Genomic DNA, 21,199 nt, shown 5'->3' on the forward strand with positions numbered 1-21,199 from the left:
CCTTTTAAACACCCAAGGCCAGGAACTGGTCTCTTTCTTTGCAGCCTTGAAAGGCAGCAGAGCTGTGGTGTGGCTGGCCCCGCTCCCCCGTGGCCTGTGCGGCCTGGGGGGGCCTGGGCCGGAGCCCAGCTGCTCCCGGGGGGAGATGGAGACTGCGGGATCCCCCCCAGGCCAGGCCAGGCTCTGCTGCGCTGCTGGCTTTCCCGGGAAGCCCTCCGGGTCCCGTTCCAGCGGGGTGGCCAAAGCCCTTCCCAGGGGAGCCCCCGGCCCCCAGGCTGGGCCAGGCCACGGCTGATGACACTCGCCAACACCCCCCTGCCCCCCGGCCCGCACAGACAGCTCCTGAGAGCTGGCACCAGCCACACCTGAAATCCCACACCACCACTGCCTGCCATGGCTTGGGCCACATTTAACCCTTGCACTACACACAGGAGACCTGCAGACTTTAATCCTCTCTCCAGGAAAAGAAAAGAACCAAGTGACACGGAAAAAGACAGCGTGAAACATCAAGGTCAGTAAAAGAAGGAATCAAGCCTCAGATGGAAGGAGAATGAGGAGATGCTTTAGTAAGGTGAAATATTCTTTTGGTAGGGCCATGGAGATGAATAATAATGTTCTAAAAAATAACTCCTTTAATTCATGAAAGAGTTTTGGGGGATTGAAGTATTCAAGCTGTAGATCTGGGCAAAGGTATCCATTGATGAAGCCAAGCCGATGGTGGAGTAGCTGTGATCCCATGAGAGCTTGAACAGAGAGAGAGGGAGATGAGAGCTGATGAAGACTCTTTCCTCCAAGGAGAGAACAAGAAAGCCTCTATTCTCAGAGATGAAGAGAACCTTTGCCTTTGAATAACTCATCCTTAAAATAATACTCCTTAAGCTCATGGCCCATGAACACACGTCTGAGTGGTGTGAAAATGGGAGGAGAGGGCAGAGTTTGTGCCCGGGTGACTGCCATTTGTAGAAATGAAAAGCCACGAGGAAACTGTTTCTTGTGGAGAACTCTCCATGGCATGACAAGAGAAAACTCCTCTCCCTGCACAGACTGATGAAAAGACTATTGTATAGTTGGCACTGCTTTAACATCCCAGGTTTTGTATCTGCCATGTCACTTGGGAAAGGAAAAGTTGGGTAGGGGGTGGAAAGGTTTCTGTAGATTTTATTCTTGTTTTTTCTTCTTGTAGTCTTGTTCATTAAGTTTATTTATTACTTTTAAATTTTAAGCCTGTTTTGCCCTTCTCCTAATCCATATCTCACAGTAAGACAGAAGGAAGTACTCTGGTGATTTTAGCTAGAGCTAATCCCACCACACTCAGCCACTCCTGACAGGACTTGTGCTCCAGACCCCTCAGCAGCCTTGTTGCCCTTCTCTGGACACGCTCCAGCCCCTCCATGGCCTTCCTCAATTGGGGGCCCAGCACTGGACACAGCACTCGAGGTGTGGCCTCAGCAGTGCCCAGCACAGGGGAAGAATCCCTGCCCTGCTCCTGCTGGCCACACCATTCCTGATCCAGGCCAGGGGCCACTGGCCTTCTTGGCCACCTGGGCACACTGCTGCCTCATGTCCAGCCTGCTGTCCATCAGTGCCCCAGCTCCCTTTCTGCCTGGCCGCTGTCCAGCCACTCTGTCCCCAGCCTGGAGCACTGCAGGCCTTGTTGTGGCCAAAGTGCAGGAGCCGGCACTTGGTCTTGTTCAACCTCACCTTGTTGGCTTTGGGCCCTGCATCCAGCCTGTCCAGCTCCCTGTGCAGAGCCCTCCTGCCCTCCAGCACATCCACACTCCCAGCCAGCTTGGTGTCAGAATGGTTCCATGAGGCCCTGCAGTGTCACAATGGTCTCCACGGTTCCATGACACTCCGTGGAGCCACAGTGGATCCTTGGTGCTTTGGGCCCTGCAGTGTCACAGTGGATCCTTACTGCTTTGGGCCTGTCGTGGTTTTAAACCAATAACTAAGAAAATTACTTATTTCTTGCTGTGAGATATGGATTAGAACAAGAGCAAAACAGGCATACAACTTAAAAGGGAAAAAAAAGAAAGTTTATTGACAAACTACAATAATAAGAACACCAGAATAAACTTCTAGAAAAACCTTTTCATCCCCTATCTACCCACTATTCCCTTGTTCACATGACAACAGAGACAAAAACTTTGGAACTTTGGTGGTTAAAACATTCCCAATTCTTGCTACAGTCTTTTCACCAGTCTTTGTAGAGATACAGAAGTTTCTTCCTGTTAATTTATGGCGTTTCTCACAAGAAAACTATTTTTGTTATAGTTTTCCATTGCCCTAATGTTAGCTACCCAGAGCTGCTATTATTAGAGCCTGCTCATCCCATTTTCACATCACTCTGAAGTGTGTATGGGCCATGAGCCTAGGGATAGCATTTTTAAGGATAAGTTATTCAAAGGCAAAAAAAATCTTCTTTATCTGTTTCTGTGAGCTTCACTAGAAAACAGTTTTCTCATTGCCTCTCAAGGCTTCAAATCTCCCAGCACTTCACTATACCATAATTACTCTACTTTTTACTCAAATTTACACTTTGAACACTTTATTCCTCCCTAGATACTGTGTCATGAATTAAAGGAGTTCTTTTCAGGACTTCATTGTCCATCTCCATAGTTTTAACAGAAAGATATTTCAGCTTAATTAAAGCATCTTCTTAATTCTCTACCTTTCCTGAAGCTTCTTTTCTTTCCTGTCACTGGTAGTTTATAAAGTCTCTTTTCATGTTGATCACTCTCTTTTTTTCTCTCTGGATAAAAAGATTAATCCGCAAGTCTCATCTGGGTAATGAAAGAGTTAAAATCTTGCCCAGGCTTTTGTAGATGGTTCAGTGATCTCTGCCGAACAGGAGCTGGAGCTGTCTGTGATGGAAGGTTCCTCATAGCTGCTCTGGAGAGTGTGGCTGTCTCTGCTTGCTGCAGGTTCAGAGCCCCTTTCTTTCTTCACTGGGCAGTTTCTAGTGAATTTAGTTACAGCAAAACCTGCAGCCGAGCCAGAGATCGGCTCGGCCCGGCCCGGGCCCCGGGAAAACCTTCCCCAGGCCCCCCCATCTCCCGGCCGGGAGCCGCAGCAGGCCCGGCCCCGTCCCCGCCCGGCCGCATGGCCTGGGCAGGGAACGGGAGGCCTGGAGCTCTGCCACCCTCCACAGCCAGGAAACAAAGAGAACTAAAGTGCCCTGACTTTACATCTTAAGGTAGGGTTCACAAGTTGATCTCCCTTTTCAATGGTTAAAATTGCTGTCAATTCCCAGTAATGACCAATAATTGGTCAGGAGAAGAGACTCCTTTCAGTCCCCAGCAACTTCAGCTTCCTTAGCTCTCACAACCACCTTAAAGGTAAAGTCACCTCATGACACAGGGAGAGAGTCTCCCCCTGATTTCTTTACTCGCTTGATAAGACTGGAATTCCTGAAGAAAATCAGTGAACCCCACAAACATCTGCTGGCTGGAAACCAGAATGAAGAGAAACCTCATCACTCAGCCAGCTGGGCCACTCCGGGAGCTTTGAGTCAACATTTTTTTGGCCCAAATTCTGCCTTTCAGCACCGAAACTCACCCTTATGGGTCTAAACTTCCCAAATTCCCCTGTTTTGGTCCAAACTTCCCATTTGGGCACCCAAATTCCTATTTTGTAGGCCAAATTTCTCCCTTTTAACACCAAATTTCCCCTTCTGGGTCCAAATTTCCCATCTGGGCACTCAGATACCTATTTTTTCTCCTTTTAATTCCACTTTTTGGGTCCAAATTTCTCACCTGTGAAACAGAGAAATTAAGAATTAGAAAGAAATGCTTGACTAAAAGGAGTGTCTGACAAAAACCATACCCTGACACCCTAATCCACAAGAACAAGAGAAAGAGCCAGACTGCAAGATGAGATAAGGAGCTGGAATACACAAACAAGATGCAAAGACAAAGGCACCACAAGATAAAGGAGATTCCTCGGACCCTAAGCCGGAAGAAACGGATTTGAAGTCCCAATAAGCGGCCAAAGGACTGAAAGGGGAACGGGGCTAATTGTAATATGAAGTGAAGACAGGCGGGGTTAGGAAATTAATATGTATTAGGCTTGTCGTGTAAACCTAGTCTGTAAAGGATAAAAAGGGAAAACCCAATCAAAAAGGTGTGCATGCTTTTGGAGGAGATATCCCCATGCACCTCAGCACTGAATAAATTCATACCTGCTCTTATAACTACTCTGCGAGTTATAGGGTTCCTTTTATTCCGCACTTCAAAATTAATTCAAAAACTTCAAATGAAACCTATGCTGTAGCTGTTATCATGTCTGCAAAGGGCCCTTGCAGATAAAACAACTGAGAGCAATTTCTATTTTTTGAATTGAACGGAAAAGGGTGAATTGTTGCAGTAGTGTCACAGTGCAGCTGGTCTGGACTGGCCAAAGAAAATCTAGATGTAAGTCAAATCTAGTCTGGCTAGCCTCATTTATGTGTGAACCACTGCACACCACTGGCCAGGAGGCTGGGCAGGGAAAGAAGCATCAGCCAATGGCTGTCTAGCCTGGGAAATTTGAATTGAGTATTTAAGTGAGTTGTAAATAATAAATGAGGCTGTTTGTCTCATGAGCACCTGGAGCGTGAGTTGTGCATTCTTTGTCTCCCCATCCACGACCATCACGTTACACACTGCCACTTCTTCCCAAAGCTCCTTCCAGACAGCATCTGCTACAGACACATCCCCCACTGCCATCCCTTGGCCAGGGGCCTCGTGGCTCATGCCAGACCCTTCTTCATCCCGAGGAAGCCTCCTCCCAGGAAGGGGGGAGCCCCCCACAGCCCAGGATTCTCCAGCTCAGCCCCCCTAGAGCCAGGCCTCCTTCTGAGCCCCACATGCCCTGAGCCAAGTGGGGATTGGTGGCCATCTTGGCCACAGCAACCACAAATAAATTGAGGTTCAAACATAGGATAAGAGAAAAAGGGCCAGCAAAGCCTCAGCTCGCGGCATGAGGAGAGCAGACTTCAGGCTGCTCAGGGAACTGGTACGCAAGGTCCCCAGGAAAAATGTCATTGAGTGTGCTGGGCTCCATCATTGCTGGTCACTTTGGAAACATCACCTCCTGTGGCTGTGATGTGCCACAGTTGTCCTGGCCACAGCACTGTGGCATCATTGCCTTGTCGCTCTACAACACGGGCCAGCAGCCACAGCGGCCAGTGCAGTCGCGATGGGACGTGCCAGAGTCATGAATGACGGTGTTGTCCTGATGACTGTGCTTGTCCTGCTGCTGGCCGCTGTGGCTGTCTGCTGGGCTGTTGGCCACGGGCAACCACGGAGGCAGCAGACATGGAGGCCAAAGCAGAGCAAGCGCTGCTGGGTCTGGCCTAGAGGCTCACGGAGGAAGTGAGGAGCCCCTGTGGCTCCGAGATACTCCAGGCCCCTGGCGGCCCCTCTCAAGTAGCCACGTGCTCCCGCGATCCCTCTGGACAGCTCCTGCAGCTGGGGCTCCTGCATGGCAGTGGCCCAGGAGCTGCAGGAACTGATGCTGCTGCTCTGGGATCGCAATGGGACGTGTGTGCCGCTCTATCCTGGGATGTGGCAGGCACTCTGGAGAGAACTGGAGGAGCTGGTGAACCGAGGCCACCTGGCCTGCTGTGGCTCGTCTGGCTCCTCCAGAAGCCTGCATCACCCCAAGAGGCTGCTCCCAGGAAAATTCTCCAGCCCTGGGAAAGCCTCAAGGCCTGCAAGGATGGCACACCAGCAGAGACCCACCATCCAGGCAGGAACGTCAGGCTGTCAGAGACCCTCCATTCTGCCAGGAGCCTCTGCTATCTCTGACAGCCTCCATCCCTCGCAGAGGCTCAGGGAGACCTGTCAGCCTGCAAAAGGTGCAGAGCCCACGGACAGTTCTTCCAGCTCCCTTGGACTCACAGACTTCAACAAGAAGGCTACAACCCTGACCATTGACGTGGCCAGCGAAAGCCCAGAAGTCCAAGTGGGAGCCCAGCCCAATCCAGGGGAGCCTTCTCAGGAGCAGCTGGCGGAGCAGCAAGCATCCTGGAAGCAGCAGTTGTCATCCCACAGCTGCCAGAACGCTGTGCAAGTTGTGCCAGCTGGCAACAGCCCAAGCCTGGTGGTGGAGACGACCCTCAAAACACCAAGGAGGTTCCTCCATCTCCAGGAAGCTGCCCCAAGACAGCCCTTGACTACTGCCAAGGCCTTTCTAAGAGCAGGTGAGATCTCCTGAGGAGCTGTCTGAGGCTGGCCCAGTGCTCTTGAGGGACACCCCAGGCCAGGCCATGGCCTCTGAGAGCAGCCCAGTCCCTGGCTGTTTCCAGTGCCAGTTCTGATGGCACGGCTTCAAAAACCCGTCTGGTTTGCAGCTGCTCCTGTGCTCCCCCTGTGCAAAGCCTTGGGCTGTAGCCCCGGCCGTTCTCAACAGCAGAGTCCAGCCCACAACGCCGGGGACAGTGACGGTGCCATCCAGCCACACTGCACTCCGGCTCCTGCAGCCTCTGCATGCTCTGCTGTCCCAGCTCTGCTGCTCAACAGCCCGACGGCTGCAAGGCGGTGGCCACAGCTCGGCAGGCAGCAGGAAGCAGGTCAGAGCAACATGAGCCACACTGGCCCGGCCCGCTGCACTCAATGCGGGCATTTGGGGAGGTTCCTGGGCACAAGGCTGATGGCTCGCTCTTGGTGGCAGGGCAAAAGAAGAAGCTGCAGGAGCTGTACCAGCTGGGTCTGCAGCTGGGGAGTGGTGGCTTCGGCACCGTTTTCTCAGGCATCCGCCTCTCGGATGGGAGCCCTGTGAGTGGCCGTGATGGCCGGGCGTGCGAGGAGGGTGAGGGATGGGGAGGGGCAGGACTTGAGCTAAGCCTCTCTCTCTCTCTCAGTGGTTTGCAGGTGGCTATTAAACGCGTGGCTCGGGACAGCGTCCTGCAGTGGGACGAGCTGGTGTGTGAGCGAGGCCAGCAGGACAGAATGGGGCACGGCTGGCAGGGATAAGCCCGGGCTCCCGGGAGTGGGAGGCGGTAGATGGCTGGGGGAGCGGGCATGGGCTCAGCGTGCAAGCCATTGGGGCACTGTGGGCCCAGAGATGCCAAACATGGACAGTAGGGCCGGGCAGGGGGCACCTCCAAGCAACCCCTGGGCAGGAGGAATGCCAAGCAGCAGGGAGTCTGCCCAAGAGGGCACTGGGGCATCCCAGGCAGGAGGCAGCACAGCCACAGCTTGGCAGCATCCGGCTTGCTGGAGGCATTGTCTCTTCCTCACAGCCCGACGGCACCCGTGTTCCCATGGAGATCGTGCTCATGGAGAAGGTGGGCTCTGGCTGCCACAACATCATCCAGCTCCTCGACTGGTTTGAGCTGCCTGACAGCTTCCTGCTGGTGATGGAGCGTCCGCAGCCATCTCAGGATCTCCTGCACTTCCTGCTGGAGCAGGGCTTCCCGTGTGAGGAGATGGCACGCTGGCTTTTCTGCCAGGTGCTGGGGGCCGTGCGGCACTGCACTGCCTGCGGCGTCCTGCACCGAGACATCAAGCCGGAGAACCTCCTGGTGGACCTGGAGAGCGGCGAGCTGAAGCTCATTGACTTCGGTTGCGGCACCTTTCTCCAGGAGCAGGTCTTCACGCAATCTGCCGGTGAGCCCACAGCCCGGGCCCTGCTCCCAGTGCCAGGCACTGCACGGCCCCATTCCCTCCTGGGCTGCAGGCTGCATCCTTCAGCTGGCTGCTGGCTGCCCTTTGGCAGCAGATGCTGTGCCCCAGGAGCTGGCTGCTGGCCCTGTCCACAGGGGTGGCTGCAAAAGCCAGCTCCTGGCCCCTCAGCTTAGCAGGCCCACAAGGGCTTGGGCTGCTCTGCTGGCCTTCTTTGCCTTACAGAATGGTTTCTTGGCTTTGGCCAGTTGCCCTGGGGGATGTGGGGTGGCCTCGGGGAGAAGTTGTGTCCACTGCTGCAGCTCCTGCCTCTGCCAGGAGGCGGGCACCAGGCGCTGAAAGCCAGCAGCCTGCGTCTGGACAGCACCAGCCATCTCCCCTAGGAACACACGTGTACAGCCCACCCGAGTGGATCTGCCTTGGCGTCTACCATGGCCATTCAGCGACCATCTGGTCCCTGGGCGTGCTGCTGTATGTCATGGTGTGTGGCAACCTCCCCTTCCAGGAGGACCGTGACATCAGGTTGGGGCAGCCCTTCTTCAGGCAGCAGATCTCTCCAGGTCGGTATCTGGCCTCAAGTAGGCAGACTCTTGCAGATGGCAGCATGCAGCCCAGCATGGCCCTCACCCAGCTCCACAGGACATGGATCTGCCCTCAAGAGCTGGCTGCAGGAGGTGGCCCGTGCAACTGAAGGAGGTGCATGTGTCCCAGCGTGCCACTCTCCCACACAGGGCAGAGTCCCTTGGGAGGCTGGCGCAGCTCTGAGCACACGCAGCGCGGCCCGGGCCCTGTGGGCGCCGTCAGCAGCTGAGCAGGAGCCTTCTGAAAATGACCAGCACTCTCTGGCTTCTCTCCCCAGAGTGTCTACATCTGATCTGCTGCTGTTTGTCCAAGCACCCCGCGGACAGGCCAGATCTTGCGCCACCCTTGGGTGCGGGGCCGGCGTTTCTGATGCCTTGCTGGAGCCTCTGCAGCACCCACTTCCTGAATCCCATGCAGGACTGAGGACCCAAAAAATAAAACCATAAACCATAAGCATATTCTAGGCTGTCAAGTCTGGTTCTTGTCAGCAACTTCAGCTAAAGAGACCTCTTGGGAAAAGGGGTAATCAAAGGCACTCTCTTCGGCCTTTGTCAAGCTTTGTATGCCTTTCCTCCAGGATGGTACTTTTGCGTCTTCAAGCACAGGCTGTAGTACAGCTAGGAGGGTGTTTAACAAGCCAAGAAGTGCAACAGTGAAACAACAGCTGCCCTTTCAAACTGTCCAGCTTCTTGGTGTCCCCTGAAATGAAACTAGGGCTGTGTGTGCATTCCAAGGGCCAGCGGCTGCCAGGAGCCGAGATGTTCCTCTGCTACCAAAGCTGTGCTTCTGGAAGCACCAAAACTTCCTTTCAGATTGAGCCCTGATGAACTCTTCCTCTTTCTTCCCCTCAAATGGGAGGCAGGGCTGGGCCTTTGACCAGCTGGCTCCACATCTACCTAAGTCATGCACATGGAGCTCAAGGGAAATGTTGAGATGCTGGAGTCACTCCCATGGTGCTGGGTTCCGTGCACTTCCCCAAAATATCTTCCTCTGCCTTAAAAACAACTCATGGAGATGGAAAGTGCAGTAACTATTCTAGTCACAGGAAAGAACCCAGTTGCCTGCCCTGGCCCTGGGGGCAGGCGCCATCTACTAAACCTGTGCCACCTTCTGTCTACTGTACTCACCTACCAAAACAGGTGTCAGGAAAATTAATCCACAAACACCAGAGGTTTATATCCAGGAAGGAGACATAGGAGTCCTTTTTATTTTATTCGAATAAAGGGAGAGGCCATGGGGCATTCCCCTGGGGTCTCTCAAATTTTTGGAGGGCGCAGCCTCCTTTTTATCCTAATTCCCGGCCGCTTGTCCCTTCTCTCTTTCCCCATAGGCTGAGGTACTTGACAGTACCAGAACACCTGATACCTGGGTTACCTTCCCCCCCCCAATGCATAATCCCTTCTTAATTCTTTACTTTCATGGAATTCATAGTGTTCTTTCAGTGCCTCTTTGATCTTTTAGTGGAATCCATCCCATTGTTTCTGTTGTCTCTCACTGATAGCTGCTTCTTATCTGTCTTGTTAGGGACTTTTGGATTAGGTTCTTTTTCCCTTGGAACTGAAGATTGATGAGAGGGAGGCAGTTTTCTCTTGTTTGGTCTAAGTTGTTTATTCTTTTCTTAGCAGCATTACAAGGTACAAGGAGCTATGTGCACTATGACAGAAAAGGGTAAAATGGCTAACAAAGATCCTCTTCAAGGTCTTTTATATGTCCATTTACCCAATTAACAGATGCCAACTCAATTATTTTTCTTAGTGACCCAATGACCCAACACCTGTGCGCTGCACTGCGGCATTTTTGACCCAATCACTTACTACTACCCAAAAACCCCTAGGAGAAGAACATGAAGAAGAAAGAAGAAGGACAAGAGACAACACCCTAAATCCCCCATCTTGTCTCCTTTTCTCTAAACTGCTTTTTCACCCAGTGATTTAAGAAACTTTCTAATCTACACACTTACACTTTTCCTATCTAACTTTTACATTTGTTTTCATGTATCACCATGAAAACATGCTCATGAATTTCATGTCATATGAAATTCAGTGTTTCTTTGAATCCTAGAACTAAGTATTAGAAACAAGGGCACACACTCTGTATCCCAGACTCCAACACCAGAGTGAGCTAGTGAGAAAAATGCCTGGCCTGGCTGGGCAGGGAGCTTTTGCAGGAACTCAGGAAAAAGATGAGGGTGCATCACCTTTGGACAGAGGGACAGGCAACTCAGGAAATGATTAAGCATGTTGTTAAGTCCTGCAGAAAGAAAAGTAGAGAGGTGAAACCTGAATGAGAGCTTAACGTTGCTGCTTCTGTGGAGGAGAATATATCACATCTCACGGGAGCTGATCTGGCTCTGTCACTGGGGCCTGCACAGGAGTGGGTCACACCCCAGGAGCAGGATGAGCCCAGGTGTGACTAGAGTACTCACTCTATGGCTTTTGGCTGTCAGTCTGTGCTCTGAGGAGGCAAGGACAAGAGGGAGGTCTTTTGCATGGGATAATAGAGGATTTATTGCTCTGGGGAATGCTGGGGGCAAAAGACAGAAAATGTGAGCGTGCAACAGCTGAAATAGGGAGGTGGTTCAAAGGGAGGGTCCAAAGCATCAGCTAATCAGAGATATCCTGGGGAGGGTAAAAGGCAGGGTTCACAAAATCATCATCCAATTGGGGCCCAAAGCACCAAGGATCCACTGTGACACTGCAGGGCCCAAAGCACCAAGGATCCACTGTGGCTCCACGGAGTGTCATGGAACCGTGGAGACCATTGTGACACTGCAGGGCCTCATGGAACCATTGTGACACCAAGCTGGCTGGGAGTGTGGATGTGCTGGAGGGCAGGAGGGCTCTGCAGAGGGAGCTGGACAGGCTGGATGCAGGGCCCAAAGCCAAGAAGGTGAGGTTGAACAAGACCAAGTGCCAACTCCTGCACTTTGGCCACAACAAGGCCTGCAGTGCTCCAGGCTGGGGCCAGAGTGGCTGGACAGCGGCCAGGCAGAAAGGGAGCTGGGGCACTGATGGACAGCAGGCTGGCCATGAGGCAGCAGTGTGCCCAGGTGGCCAAGAAGGCCAATGGCCCCTGGCCTGCATCAGGAATGGGGTGGCCAGCAGGAGCAGGGCAGGGATTCTTCCCCTGTGCTGGGCACTGCTGAGGCCACACCTCGAGTGCTGTGTCCAGTCCTGGGCCCCCAATTGAGGAAGGCCATGGAGGGGCTGGAGCATGTCCAGAGAAGGACAACAAGGCTGCTGAGGGGTCTGGAGCACAAGTCCTGTCAGGAGTGCCTGAGTGTGGTGGGTTTTAGCTCTAGCTAAAATCACCAGAGTACTTCCTTCTTTCTGTGAGATATGGAGTAGGAGAAGGGCAAATCAGGCTTAAAATTTACAAAAAAACAACTTTATGATCAGGTCTACAAGAATAAGAAACAAGAATAAAAGTTCCAGAAACTTTTCCTCCCCCCACACCCAATTTTTCCTTTCCCAAGTGACACGGCAGAGACAAAACCTGGGATGTTAAAGCAGTGCCAGCTATACAATAGTCTTTTCATCAGTCTGTGCAGGGAGAGGACTTTTCTCTTGTCATGCCATGGAGAGTTCTCCACAAGAAACAGTTTTCTTGTGGCTTTTCATTTCTACAAATGGCAGTCACCTGGGCACAAACTCTGCCCTCTCCTCCCATTTTCACAACACTCAGAGGTGTGTTCATGGGCCATGAGCTCAAGGGGTATTATTTTCGGGATGAGTTATTCAAAGGCAAAGGTTCTCTTCATCTCTGAGGATAGAGGTTTTCTTCTTCTCTCCGTGGTGGCAAAGGGTCTTCATCAGCTCTCATCTCCCCCTCTCTCTCTGTTCAAGCTCTCATGGGATCACAGCTACTCCACCATCTGCTTGGCTTCATCAATGTATACCTTTGCCCAGATCTACAGCTTGAATACTTCAATACCCAATATTCCTTCATGAATTCAAGGAGTTATTTTCCAGAACATTATTTTTCATCTCCATGGCCCTGCCAAAAGACTACTTAGGGTTATTAAAGCATCTCCTCATTCTCCTTCCATCTGAGGCTTGATTCCTTCCTTTACTTACCTTAGTGTTTCACGTTGTCTTTTTCCGTGTCACTTGGTTCTTTTCTTTTCCTGGAGAGAGGATTGAAGTCTGCAGGTCTCCTGTGTGTAGTGCAAGGGTTAAATGTGTCCCAAGCCATGGCAGGCAGTGGTGGTGTGGGATTTCAGGTGTGGCTGGTGCCAGCTCTCAGGAGCTGTCTGTGCGGGCCGGGGGGCAGGGGGGGTGTTGGCGAGTGTCATCAGCCGTGGCCTGGCCCAGCCTGGGGGCCGGGGGCTCCCCTGGGAAGGGCTTTGGCCACCCCGCTGGAACGGGACCCGGAGGGCTTCCCGGGAAAGCCAGCAGCGCAGCAGAGCCTGGCCTGGCCTGGGGGCGATCCCGCAGTCTCCATCTCCCCCCGGGAGCAGCTGGGCTCCGGCCCAGGCCCCCCAGGCCGCACAGGCCACGGGGGAGCGGGGCCAGCCACACCACAGCTCTGCTGCCTTTCAAGGCTGCAAAGAAAGAGACCAGTTCCTGGCCTTGGGTGTTTAAAAGGTGGCATTCCCAAAGGTGAAGTTCCTTTTCAGTGCTGCAGAATGCTGTCAGTTGTCAGAACTGGCCAGCTATTGGCTTGATCTCAAGCACAGAAGGAACTCCCCACAGCCTCTCTCAGAGGAATCACTGCTGTGGGTGTTTCCCACTTCTTGCCCTAAATGCTAAACTACCACACCCTTTGACCATCACATATTTCTCATAACTCACAGCTATCAAGGCCTTATTTGAAACCAAAAGTGTTTCTCCTGTATCAACCAAAAATTCTACTTCTTTTTCTTTTCCCCCAGTTTCATTTTTATAACCAGAGGGTCTGTTGGGGTGGATTCCCCGGGTCCCCTTCAATCTTCTTGTGGATGTGTGACTGCAACCACCCCTCCTTTCCCCTTTCCCTTCTTTCTTTTGGCCATCTCACTTCCACTTTGGACACTCATTTTTCCAGTGACCAAATTCTCCACAGTACACACATTGGGCTCTACCCAGTTGAGATGGGCCTCGTTTGGGTGGTCCTTGTCTGTCCCTTCCTTCCCCTTTTCCTTCCTCCTGTACCACTGCTACTAGCTTCTTCATTTCTTGTTTATATCCCCCTTCTAAATTGCTGAAAACTCTCCATGCCTCTTCCAATAAGGCTTCTAAGTTTCACCCATCTGCCCCCCAAAGCTTTTGGAGTTTACACCTCATGTCCCCCGTGGATTGTTCCAGAAATAGATGAACTAGCTGCTGTATTCCTACTTCAGAGCCCGGCTCCAGTGGTGTGTGTCTGTGCATCGTGTCCTTCCAAGGATCTGGGAATTCCCAGGGAGATTCCCAGGGACCTTGTTTGTTTGCATATAAGTCTGCCCAGTTCATGGTTTCAGGTCCAGCCCTCTCCACTCCCTTCACTCTCCACTCCTGGCAGCTTTCTGACTTTCTCCTTGCACTCGACTGATTTGGATCCCATGGTGGGTCCTGGAGAGGAAAGTATTCTTTTCCATCCATTTGTCATGTTTTCTAATGGTCCTTTGCCAGGTCCCCTGCTGGTTTTAGAACCAATTGTTTCTCAGTTTTGGTTAATGCATCTAATAACAATTGTGTGTCCCTTCAATCTGGGTTATGTTGTTTGACTATATATCATAAACATTTGGCAGTGTTTACTGGGTCACTTTGATAATTCTTTGTGAGGTTTTCTCAGGCCACTGTGTCGAGAGGAGAAAAGGGTTCCTTAACTACCATTGTCCCTTCTGGTCCTATTGCTTCCCACAAGGGTGCCTGTAGTCCCTGCTTTCTGCTCTGGGATGCAATCGGGCTACCTGGGGGTGTTGGGGCTGATGCCCCCTTAAAGCTGTCGGGAGGAGGTGGAGGGGAAATGGAGCTTGCAGGTGTGGAGGGGGCAGAGGGCAAATGGAGCTTCCAAGTGCACCTCTTCCTCCTGCTGCCTCCTAAAGGGAGGGCTGATTAAATGAGTACAGTTCTGTTCTTGCTGGGCTGCTGCTGGATAGGCCTTACTCAGCCTGATGCACCTCTGGCCGAGGCTGCAGCTCCAACAGCACCGTTTGAGCTTCCCTTTGTTGGCCTGATTTTCTTTCTCAAGGGCCAACACCAAAGGACCAGAGGGGGCTTTGATCCCACAGTCCCTCTGCCATTCAGGGTTATTCCAGAGGGAGAAAAACATATCACAACCCCAAAGCTCATCCCACTTCCCCTGGTGTCTAAGGAAAAGCATGAACTGCTATAGATGTACAAAATGCTCATGTTGAGAGACTTCTGCAGAGTCAAGCTGTTCAGGTATAAGGAATTTATTATATGGGTAGAGGGAGGAAGAGACCCGTTTCTGCTGCCAGCCACAGCGTACTTGTGGTCAGGGAGGGAGAGAGACTGGAGAGGGGAGAGCAGGAGTTAGGGTGTCCTAGTTTGGGGAAAATTTTGGAGAAAAACTCTAAATGGGGGTTTCCCTAGGGAAAAAAATTCAAATGACCCCTCCCCCCGCAACTGATCCGGGAAGGGAAAAAATTTTCTTGTATTTTCTAGTATCATAACGTCACCTCAGGACATTCCACCCCTTATTTTCGTATCGTTAACTTATTATCAAAATTAATATATATATTTTAACTTTACAACACATACATTATATGCAGACAAGGGCATTCATTTATGATTCTTATTCAACAATCAGATCTCCTGGAGGTACACATTGTCTTATTCCATCTTTCTGCATTATCCACTATGTGCAACTCGGTCTCTGAGCAAAGACAACTTCACGAATGGCTTTGTCTGCACTTGAAGTAGAATTGACCTAAACTGTCTTTCTTAATAAATCTTTGACATGTACCTCTTGGACTTTGTCTCCATCTACTATATGTAGGGGCTCAGATTGGGCTGGGCCTGCTCGGTTGGTGGAACCTCGGGCTTTAACTATCTATGTGGCCTTTGTTAGATGCTGCTCTTGATTTTTGAAAGACCTCTCACTCAACACTTTCAAGGTAGTCTTTAACAGTCCATTGTACCTCTCCACTTTCCCAGCAGCAGGTAGGGGATGTGGTACACCCACTCAATGCCATGGTCCCTAGCCGAGGTGTCTGTAAGGCTGTTCTTGAAATGAGTCCCATTGTCTGACTCAGTCCTCTCAGGGGTGCCATGCCTCCTAAGGACCTGCTTTTCAAGTCCCAGGATGGTGTTCCGGGCAGTGGCATGAGGCACAGGGTAGGTTTCCAACCATCCCGTGGTGGCTTCTACCATTGTGAGCACGTAGCGCTTGCCTTGGCGGGTTTGGGGCAGTGTGATGTAGTCAATCTGCCGGGCCTCCCCATACTTGTATCTGGACCACTGCCCACCGTACCTGAGGGGCTTCAACTGCTTGGCCTGCTTGATCGCGGCACACATCTCACAGTCATGGATAACCTGAGAAATGCTGTCCATGGTTAAATCCACCCCTCGGTCTCGTGCACACTTATAGGTGGCATCTCTACCCTGATGACCTCAGGCATCATGAGCCCATCGGGCTAGGAACAACTCTCCCTTGTGTTGCCAATCTAAGTCTATTTTTGACACCTCTATCTTTGCAGCCTGATCCACCTGCTCATTGTTTCAGTGTTCTTCATTAGCCCGATTCCTGTGGACATGGGCATCTACATGACGGACCCTCACAGATAGTTTCTCTACCCTAGGTAGCGATGTCTTTATTCATCAGCAACCCAGACTGTCTTTCCTCTATGCTGCTAATTGGCCTTTTTCTACTTTTCTAGCCATCCCCACAGAGCATTAGCTACTATTCATGAATCAGTGTTGAGGTAGAGCTTCAGCCACTTCTCTTTTTCAGCAATGTCCATGGCCAGTTGAACAGCTTTGAGTTGCTCAAGTTGACTTGATCCACCTTCTCCTTCAGTGGCCTCTGCGACCTGTCGTGTGGGGCTCCATACGGCTGCTTTCCACTTCTGGTTCATCCCTACGATGCGACAGGAACCATCAGTGAACAGAGCATAGCGTGTTTCTTCTGCTGGCAGTTGATTGTACAGTAGAGCTTCTTCAGCCCGTGTCACTTGTTCCTGCTCCTCTTCATCAGTGAGACCAAAGTTTTCACCTTCCGGCCAGTTTGTAATTATCTCCAAAATCCCAGGGCGATTTGGGTTTCCAATATGGGCGCGCTGTGTGATGAGGTTGATCCACTTGCTCCATGTGGCATTGGTGGCGTGGTGGATAGAGGGAACCTTTGCCTTGAACATCCACCCCAGCACTGGTAGTCGGGGTGCCAGGAGGAGTTGTGCTTCTGTGCCAATCACCTCTGAGGTGGCTTGAACTCCTTCATAGGCAGCTAAGATTTCCTTCTCTGTGGGAGTGTAGTTGGCTTCGGACCCTCCGTAGCCTCGGCTCCAGAATCCCAGTGGTCGGCCTCGAGTCTCCCCAGGCACTTTCTGCCAAAGGCTCCAGAGCAAGCCATTGTTCCTGGCTGCAGAGTAGAGCACGTTCTTCACATCTAGTCCTGTTCTGACTGGGCCAAGGGCTACTGCATGAGCGATCTCCTGCTTAATTTGGGCAAAGGCCTTTTGTTGTTCAGGACCCCAATGGAAATCATTCTTCTTTCGGGTGACCAGGTAGAGAGGGCTCACGATCTGGCTGTACTCAGGAATGCGCATCCTCCAAAAACCTATGGCATCTAGGAAAGTTTGTTTCCTTCTTGCTGGCTGGTGGAAACATTGCAGTGATCTTATTGATGACATCAGTAGGAATCTGACACCATCCATCTTGCCACTTTACTCCCAGGAACTGGATCACTCAAGCAGGTCCCTTAACTTTGTTCTTCTTGATGGCAAAACCAGCTTCCAGAGGATCTGGATGATTTTCTCTCCTTTCTCAAACACTTCTGCTGCTGTATTTCTCCAATCAATGATTCCAAGTATGTACTGTAGATGTTCTGGAGCCTCACCCTTTCCCAGGGCAGCCTGGATCAGTCCATGGCAGATGGTGGGACTGTGCTTCCACCCCTGGGTCAGTTGGTTCCAGGTGTACTGCACTCCCCTCCACATGAAGGCAAACTGAGGCCTGCATTCTGCTGCCAGGGGAATGGAGAAAAATGCATTGCCAATGTCAATAGTGGCGTAGCACTTCGCTGCCTTGGACTCCAGCTCGTACTGGAGCTCCAGCATGTCCGGCACGGCAGCGCTCAGAGGTGGAGTCACTTCATTCAATGCACGATAGTCCACAGTCAATCTCCATTCTCTGTCAGACTTGTGCACAGGCCAGATGGGGCTGTTGAAGGGTGAGTGGGTTTTGCTGACCACCCCTTGGCTCTCCAGCTCTCTGATCATCTTGTGGATGGGGATAACAGCATCTCGATTTGTCCTATACTGCCGGTGGTGCACCGTTGAGGTGGCAATTGTTACTTGCTGTTCTTCCACCTTCAGGAGTCCTACTGCAGATGGGTTCTCTGATAGTCCAGGCAAGGTGTTCAATTGCTTGATGTCCTCTGTCTCTACGGCTGCTGTCCCAAATGCCCACCTGAGTCCCTTTGGGTCCTTAAAATACCCGCTTTGGAGGAAGTTTATGCCCAAAATGCATGGGGCCTTGGGGCCTGTCACAATGGGGTGTTTCTTCCACTCATTTCCAGTCAGGCTCACATCAGCTTCCACTAAAGTCAAGTCCTGTGATCCCCCTGTCACACCAGCAATAGAAACAGATTCTGCCCCCACATGTCTTGATGGCATTAGCGTGCACTGCACACAGTGTCAACCAAGGCCTCATATTTTCATGGTTCTGATGTGCCAGGCCAACGAATCCACACAGTCCAAAAAACACGGTTTTCCCTAGCCTCTCCCTGGCTAGAGGCAGGGCCCCTCTAAGCCTGGTTATCCTTCTTTTCCTGGGTATATGTCTTGGATGTTCCTTCAAGGGAATCACACGTGTCATCATCATCATCATACTTGTCAGTTTGACTACAGGCTACTGGAGCGGCTTTCTTTTTGGTGGAATATCCCCTCTGAGTCTTGCTGTCTTCCAATTCAAACATCTGTTTTGCCAGAGCAGCAGTAGATTTTCCATCCCATCTTTTCATGTTTTCTCCACAGTCACTCAGGAAGAACCACTGCTCAGCTTGTAGCTTTTTCTCCCTATCTGGAGAACTTCTGCGTTGAGTACCAGGGCTCCTGGTCTGTAGTGCCGAGACTGGAAGAAGGTCCTCCCTGAGTTTCTTGATATTCTCCTCCATTTTGTCTTGGAAGTTTTGCATGCATGTTCCCACAGCTGCAATTGTTGCCTGTATGGGGCCATGCACGGTCTCTGCATATGCTCAGAGCTTCTTCGCCATATCCAGCACGGTCTCCTCCCTGTCATTCCGCTTCATTGTTGCTAAAGCAGAAGGGTATTCTTGTGGCCCAAGTCGAACAAGTTTTCACCACATCACAGATGTACATGGCACCAAGTCTGGATTTCTAGTACCTAAGTCACCCACAAAGACAATCTCTACTATTGCCATTTCTCTCAAGCGCTGAATCCCTTGTTCTATGGTCTTCCAACGAGTTTGCTGTATATAGAGATCATCTGCACACAGATATCTTTGTGCCACACTTCTCAGGACCCGTTCCAGAGACTATAAGGGTCAGTCCCCTCATCATTCCTTGGTCGATAACCAGATTGTGTGACAGGGACCCCAGATGCCTCGCTTCAGTGCCATCCAGAACTGTAGCCTCACCTGCAGCATCCCACTGACGGACTAACCAACTAATTATAGTTGGCTTGGTCTCACTGTCTGGTTTGGCTGCTGGCTTGGGCTCACTGTCTGGTTTGGCTGCTGGCTTGGGCTCACTGTCTGGTTTAGCCTGAGTCACTGGGGTAGCTGCTGATTTATCTCCCTGCCCTACAGTATCTAGCACCGTGCCATAAGCATACGCTAGGACCCAGCTTATTGCAATGAGATTTTTCTCCTTAGAATCATCATAGCAATTCTCTTCCAGATATTTCCCTACTTCATCTGGGTTCTGAATTTGTTCACGTGAAAATTCCCAGGCTGGGAGATCAGAAAATTTCTTCAGAGTCTGGCCCATTCTCTCCCATTCTCTACACCACTCAGGATTCCCTACACCTGAGTCTACTTCTGGGGCAGGGGTCTCGTTGGCTCCTCTGGATATCTCAGCCCTCACTCTAGAGAAGTTGCAGACCATATAGAGGAAGCTCAACAGCTAAACTACCAGGAAAGTGAGCAGGAAAGTGGTATCCTTAACACTCAGGGGAAAGTGGGTATTCTCAAAGAGGGACATAACAGATTCAAAGGAGAAGAAGGAAAGAAAAGGCTGAAAAGCCTCATCCCCTGCTCTTCCTCTAACAAACTGGGTGCAATTACCAATAAACTCCCAAAATGTGCTACTGGGACTGGGAGGCAGGGTCGGGCGAAGAAACCAGAAGCCAAACACACCTGACAGAAACTTCAGTAGTTTTATCAACTTCCTATAAATTATTATCACCAATCCCAGCACAATAATCATTCTAATCTGTGCCCCTCTACTGTAAAAGAGGCAAAAGACAGGTATTAAAATCTCAAAAAATTCTAGGTACCAGATCCACATGAAGGCCTCCACCCCGAGAGATATTATGCATCCAAACAACAAGGCTACTGACTGACTGCTTTATCCCAATACAGAGTCAGTACAACCAAAATACAATCAGCAATCACTACAGGTTTTTACACTTTCTCTTCCCACGTGCTGGGTTCCAAGAACTGTATTTGTCCTAGTTTAGGGCAAATTAGGGAGAAAAACTCTAAATGGGAGTTTTTCCAGGGAAGAAAAAATTCAAATGACCCCTCCCCCTGCATCTGGTTCGGGAAAAGAAAAAAATCCTTGGAGAGAAGTGGAAAAAGCTGTTTATTTAACAGAAATTGAATAATATTAAATAATAAAACCTCTTGCTGTTTGATGGGATGGCAAATCCAGGAAGAAAAGTCCTTTTCATGTGGTGTAGCTCGGCTCGCTCAGGTTCTTATCAGTCCCCCCAGCGCTGGAAAGTGCCGAGGCCCAGGCCCCGGTGGGCCACAGGCGTGAGCTCCCGGGGTTTGTCTGGGTGTTTTTCAGTCCAGAGCAGGTTTGCACAGATCCAGGAAAAAAAAAGAAGAAAAAGAAGTCCAGGGAACTCCTCTGCCTCAGCTAGCTGAAACTAACTAAAAACCAGAGAGAAGCTCTGTCCTGCAGTGTGTCCGTTCTATAGACACCACAGTCCAGGAATGGGATGTGGGGGAGTGATGTTTTCTTTCAACAAAAACTGCGCACTTCTTCCTCCCCTTTGCTCTCAGAGCCAGTCTTAAATGTGCAGAACTTAATATATAACATAAACCAGACAACTGGGGATACCAGTATCATAAAGTCACTCCAGGAAAAGGTGTGAACCAGTGTGGACAACCTTGCTCCACATTCCCCAACCCCATCCTCTGTGTCCTCCCTCACCTGGCACCTGCTTTGCTTGGAGAGCTGCCTGCACTCAGGAAAGAGAGGTTTTTCCCTTTTTTTTTTAAGCAACCTAAAACTCCTAAGTACCATTGTTGCAAACAGACGCACTCCTCAAGTGTGTGCCAGCCCAAGGTGCCACCAAGGAGGTTCCCCTTCCCCAGGGCAGAACCCTGCAAGGAATGTTTGAGACCTTTGCACTCCTTGACTGAGGCCCTGCAGTGTCACAGAGGCCCCTGGGTTCCAGGAGGTTCTGCACTGTCCCAGTGGATATTTGGCTCCATGGAGCCCCACGGGGTCACAATGCTCTTTTTGGTTCCCCCAGGCCCTGATCTGTCACAATGGGCTTTTGGTTCCATGAGGTTCCGTCCTCAGCAATGGTCTCTGTAGTTCCAAAGTGTCACAATGGCCCCTTGGTTCCAGGAGGTTCATTGGTGTCACCATGGTCCCTTGGCTCCATCAGGCATCCCAATGTCACAAGGGCCCCTTGGTTCCAGCAGGTTCTTTGGTGTCACCATGGTCC

At 51.1% G+C, this 21,199-nt stretch overlaps 2 protein-coding genes across 5 annotated transcripts in view; one reads left to right on the forward strand and one right to left on the reverse strand.

Moving 5' to 3' along the window:
* The window catches only part of LOC147649040 (uncharacterized), a 636,047-nt gene that overhangs the window by 428,056 nt on the left and 186,792 nt on the right, over positions 1–21,199 (reverse strand). The gene's annotated exons all lie outside the window — the stretch shown is intronic.
* On the forward strand, positions 7,247–8,298 carry LOC111942617 (serine/threonine-protein kinase pim-1-like). Its single transcript, XM_086864869.1, has 2 exons — positions 7,247–7,592; positions 7,991–8,298. The coding sequence occupies exons 1-2, from the start codon at positions 7,247–7,249 to the stop codon at positions 8,296–8,298; spliced, it is 654 nt and encodes a 217-aa protein (XP_086720995.1).

Source organism: Cyanistes caeruleus, chromosome 28, assembly GCF_971803275.1.
Source record: "Cyanistes caeruleus chromosome 28, bCyaCae1.hap1.1, whole genome shotgun sequence".
In the NCBI taxonomy this organism is placed as follows: Eukaryota; Metazoa; Chordata; class Aves; order Passeriformes; family Paridae; genus Cyanistes; species Cyanistes caeruleus.

Excerpts from the sequence above, each read along its gene's own strand:
- LOC111942617 (XM_086864869.1), top strand. The coding sequence starts at position 7,247 with ATGGAGATCGTGCTCATGGAGAAGGTGGGCTCTGGCTGCCACAACATC. Across the intron at positions 7,593-7,990 it reads GGTCTTCACGCAATCTGCCG|GAACACACGTGTACAGCCCA; the intron begins GTGAGCCCACAG and ends CATCTCCCCTAG.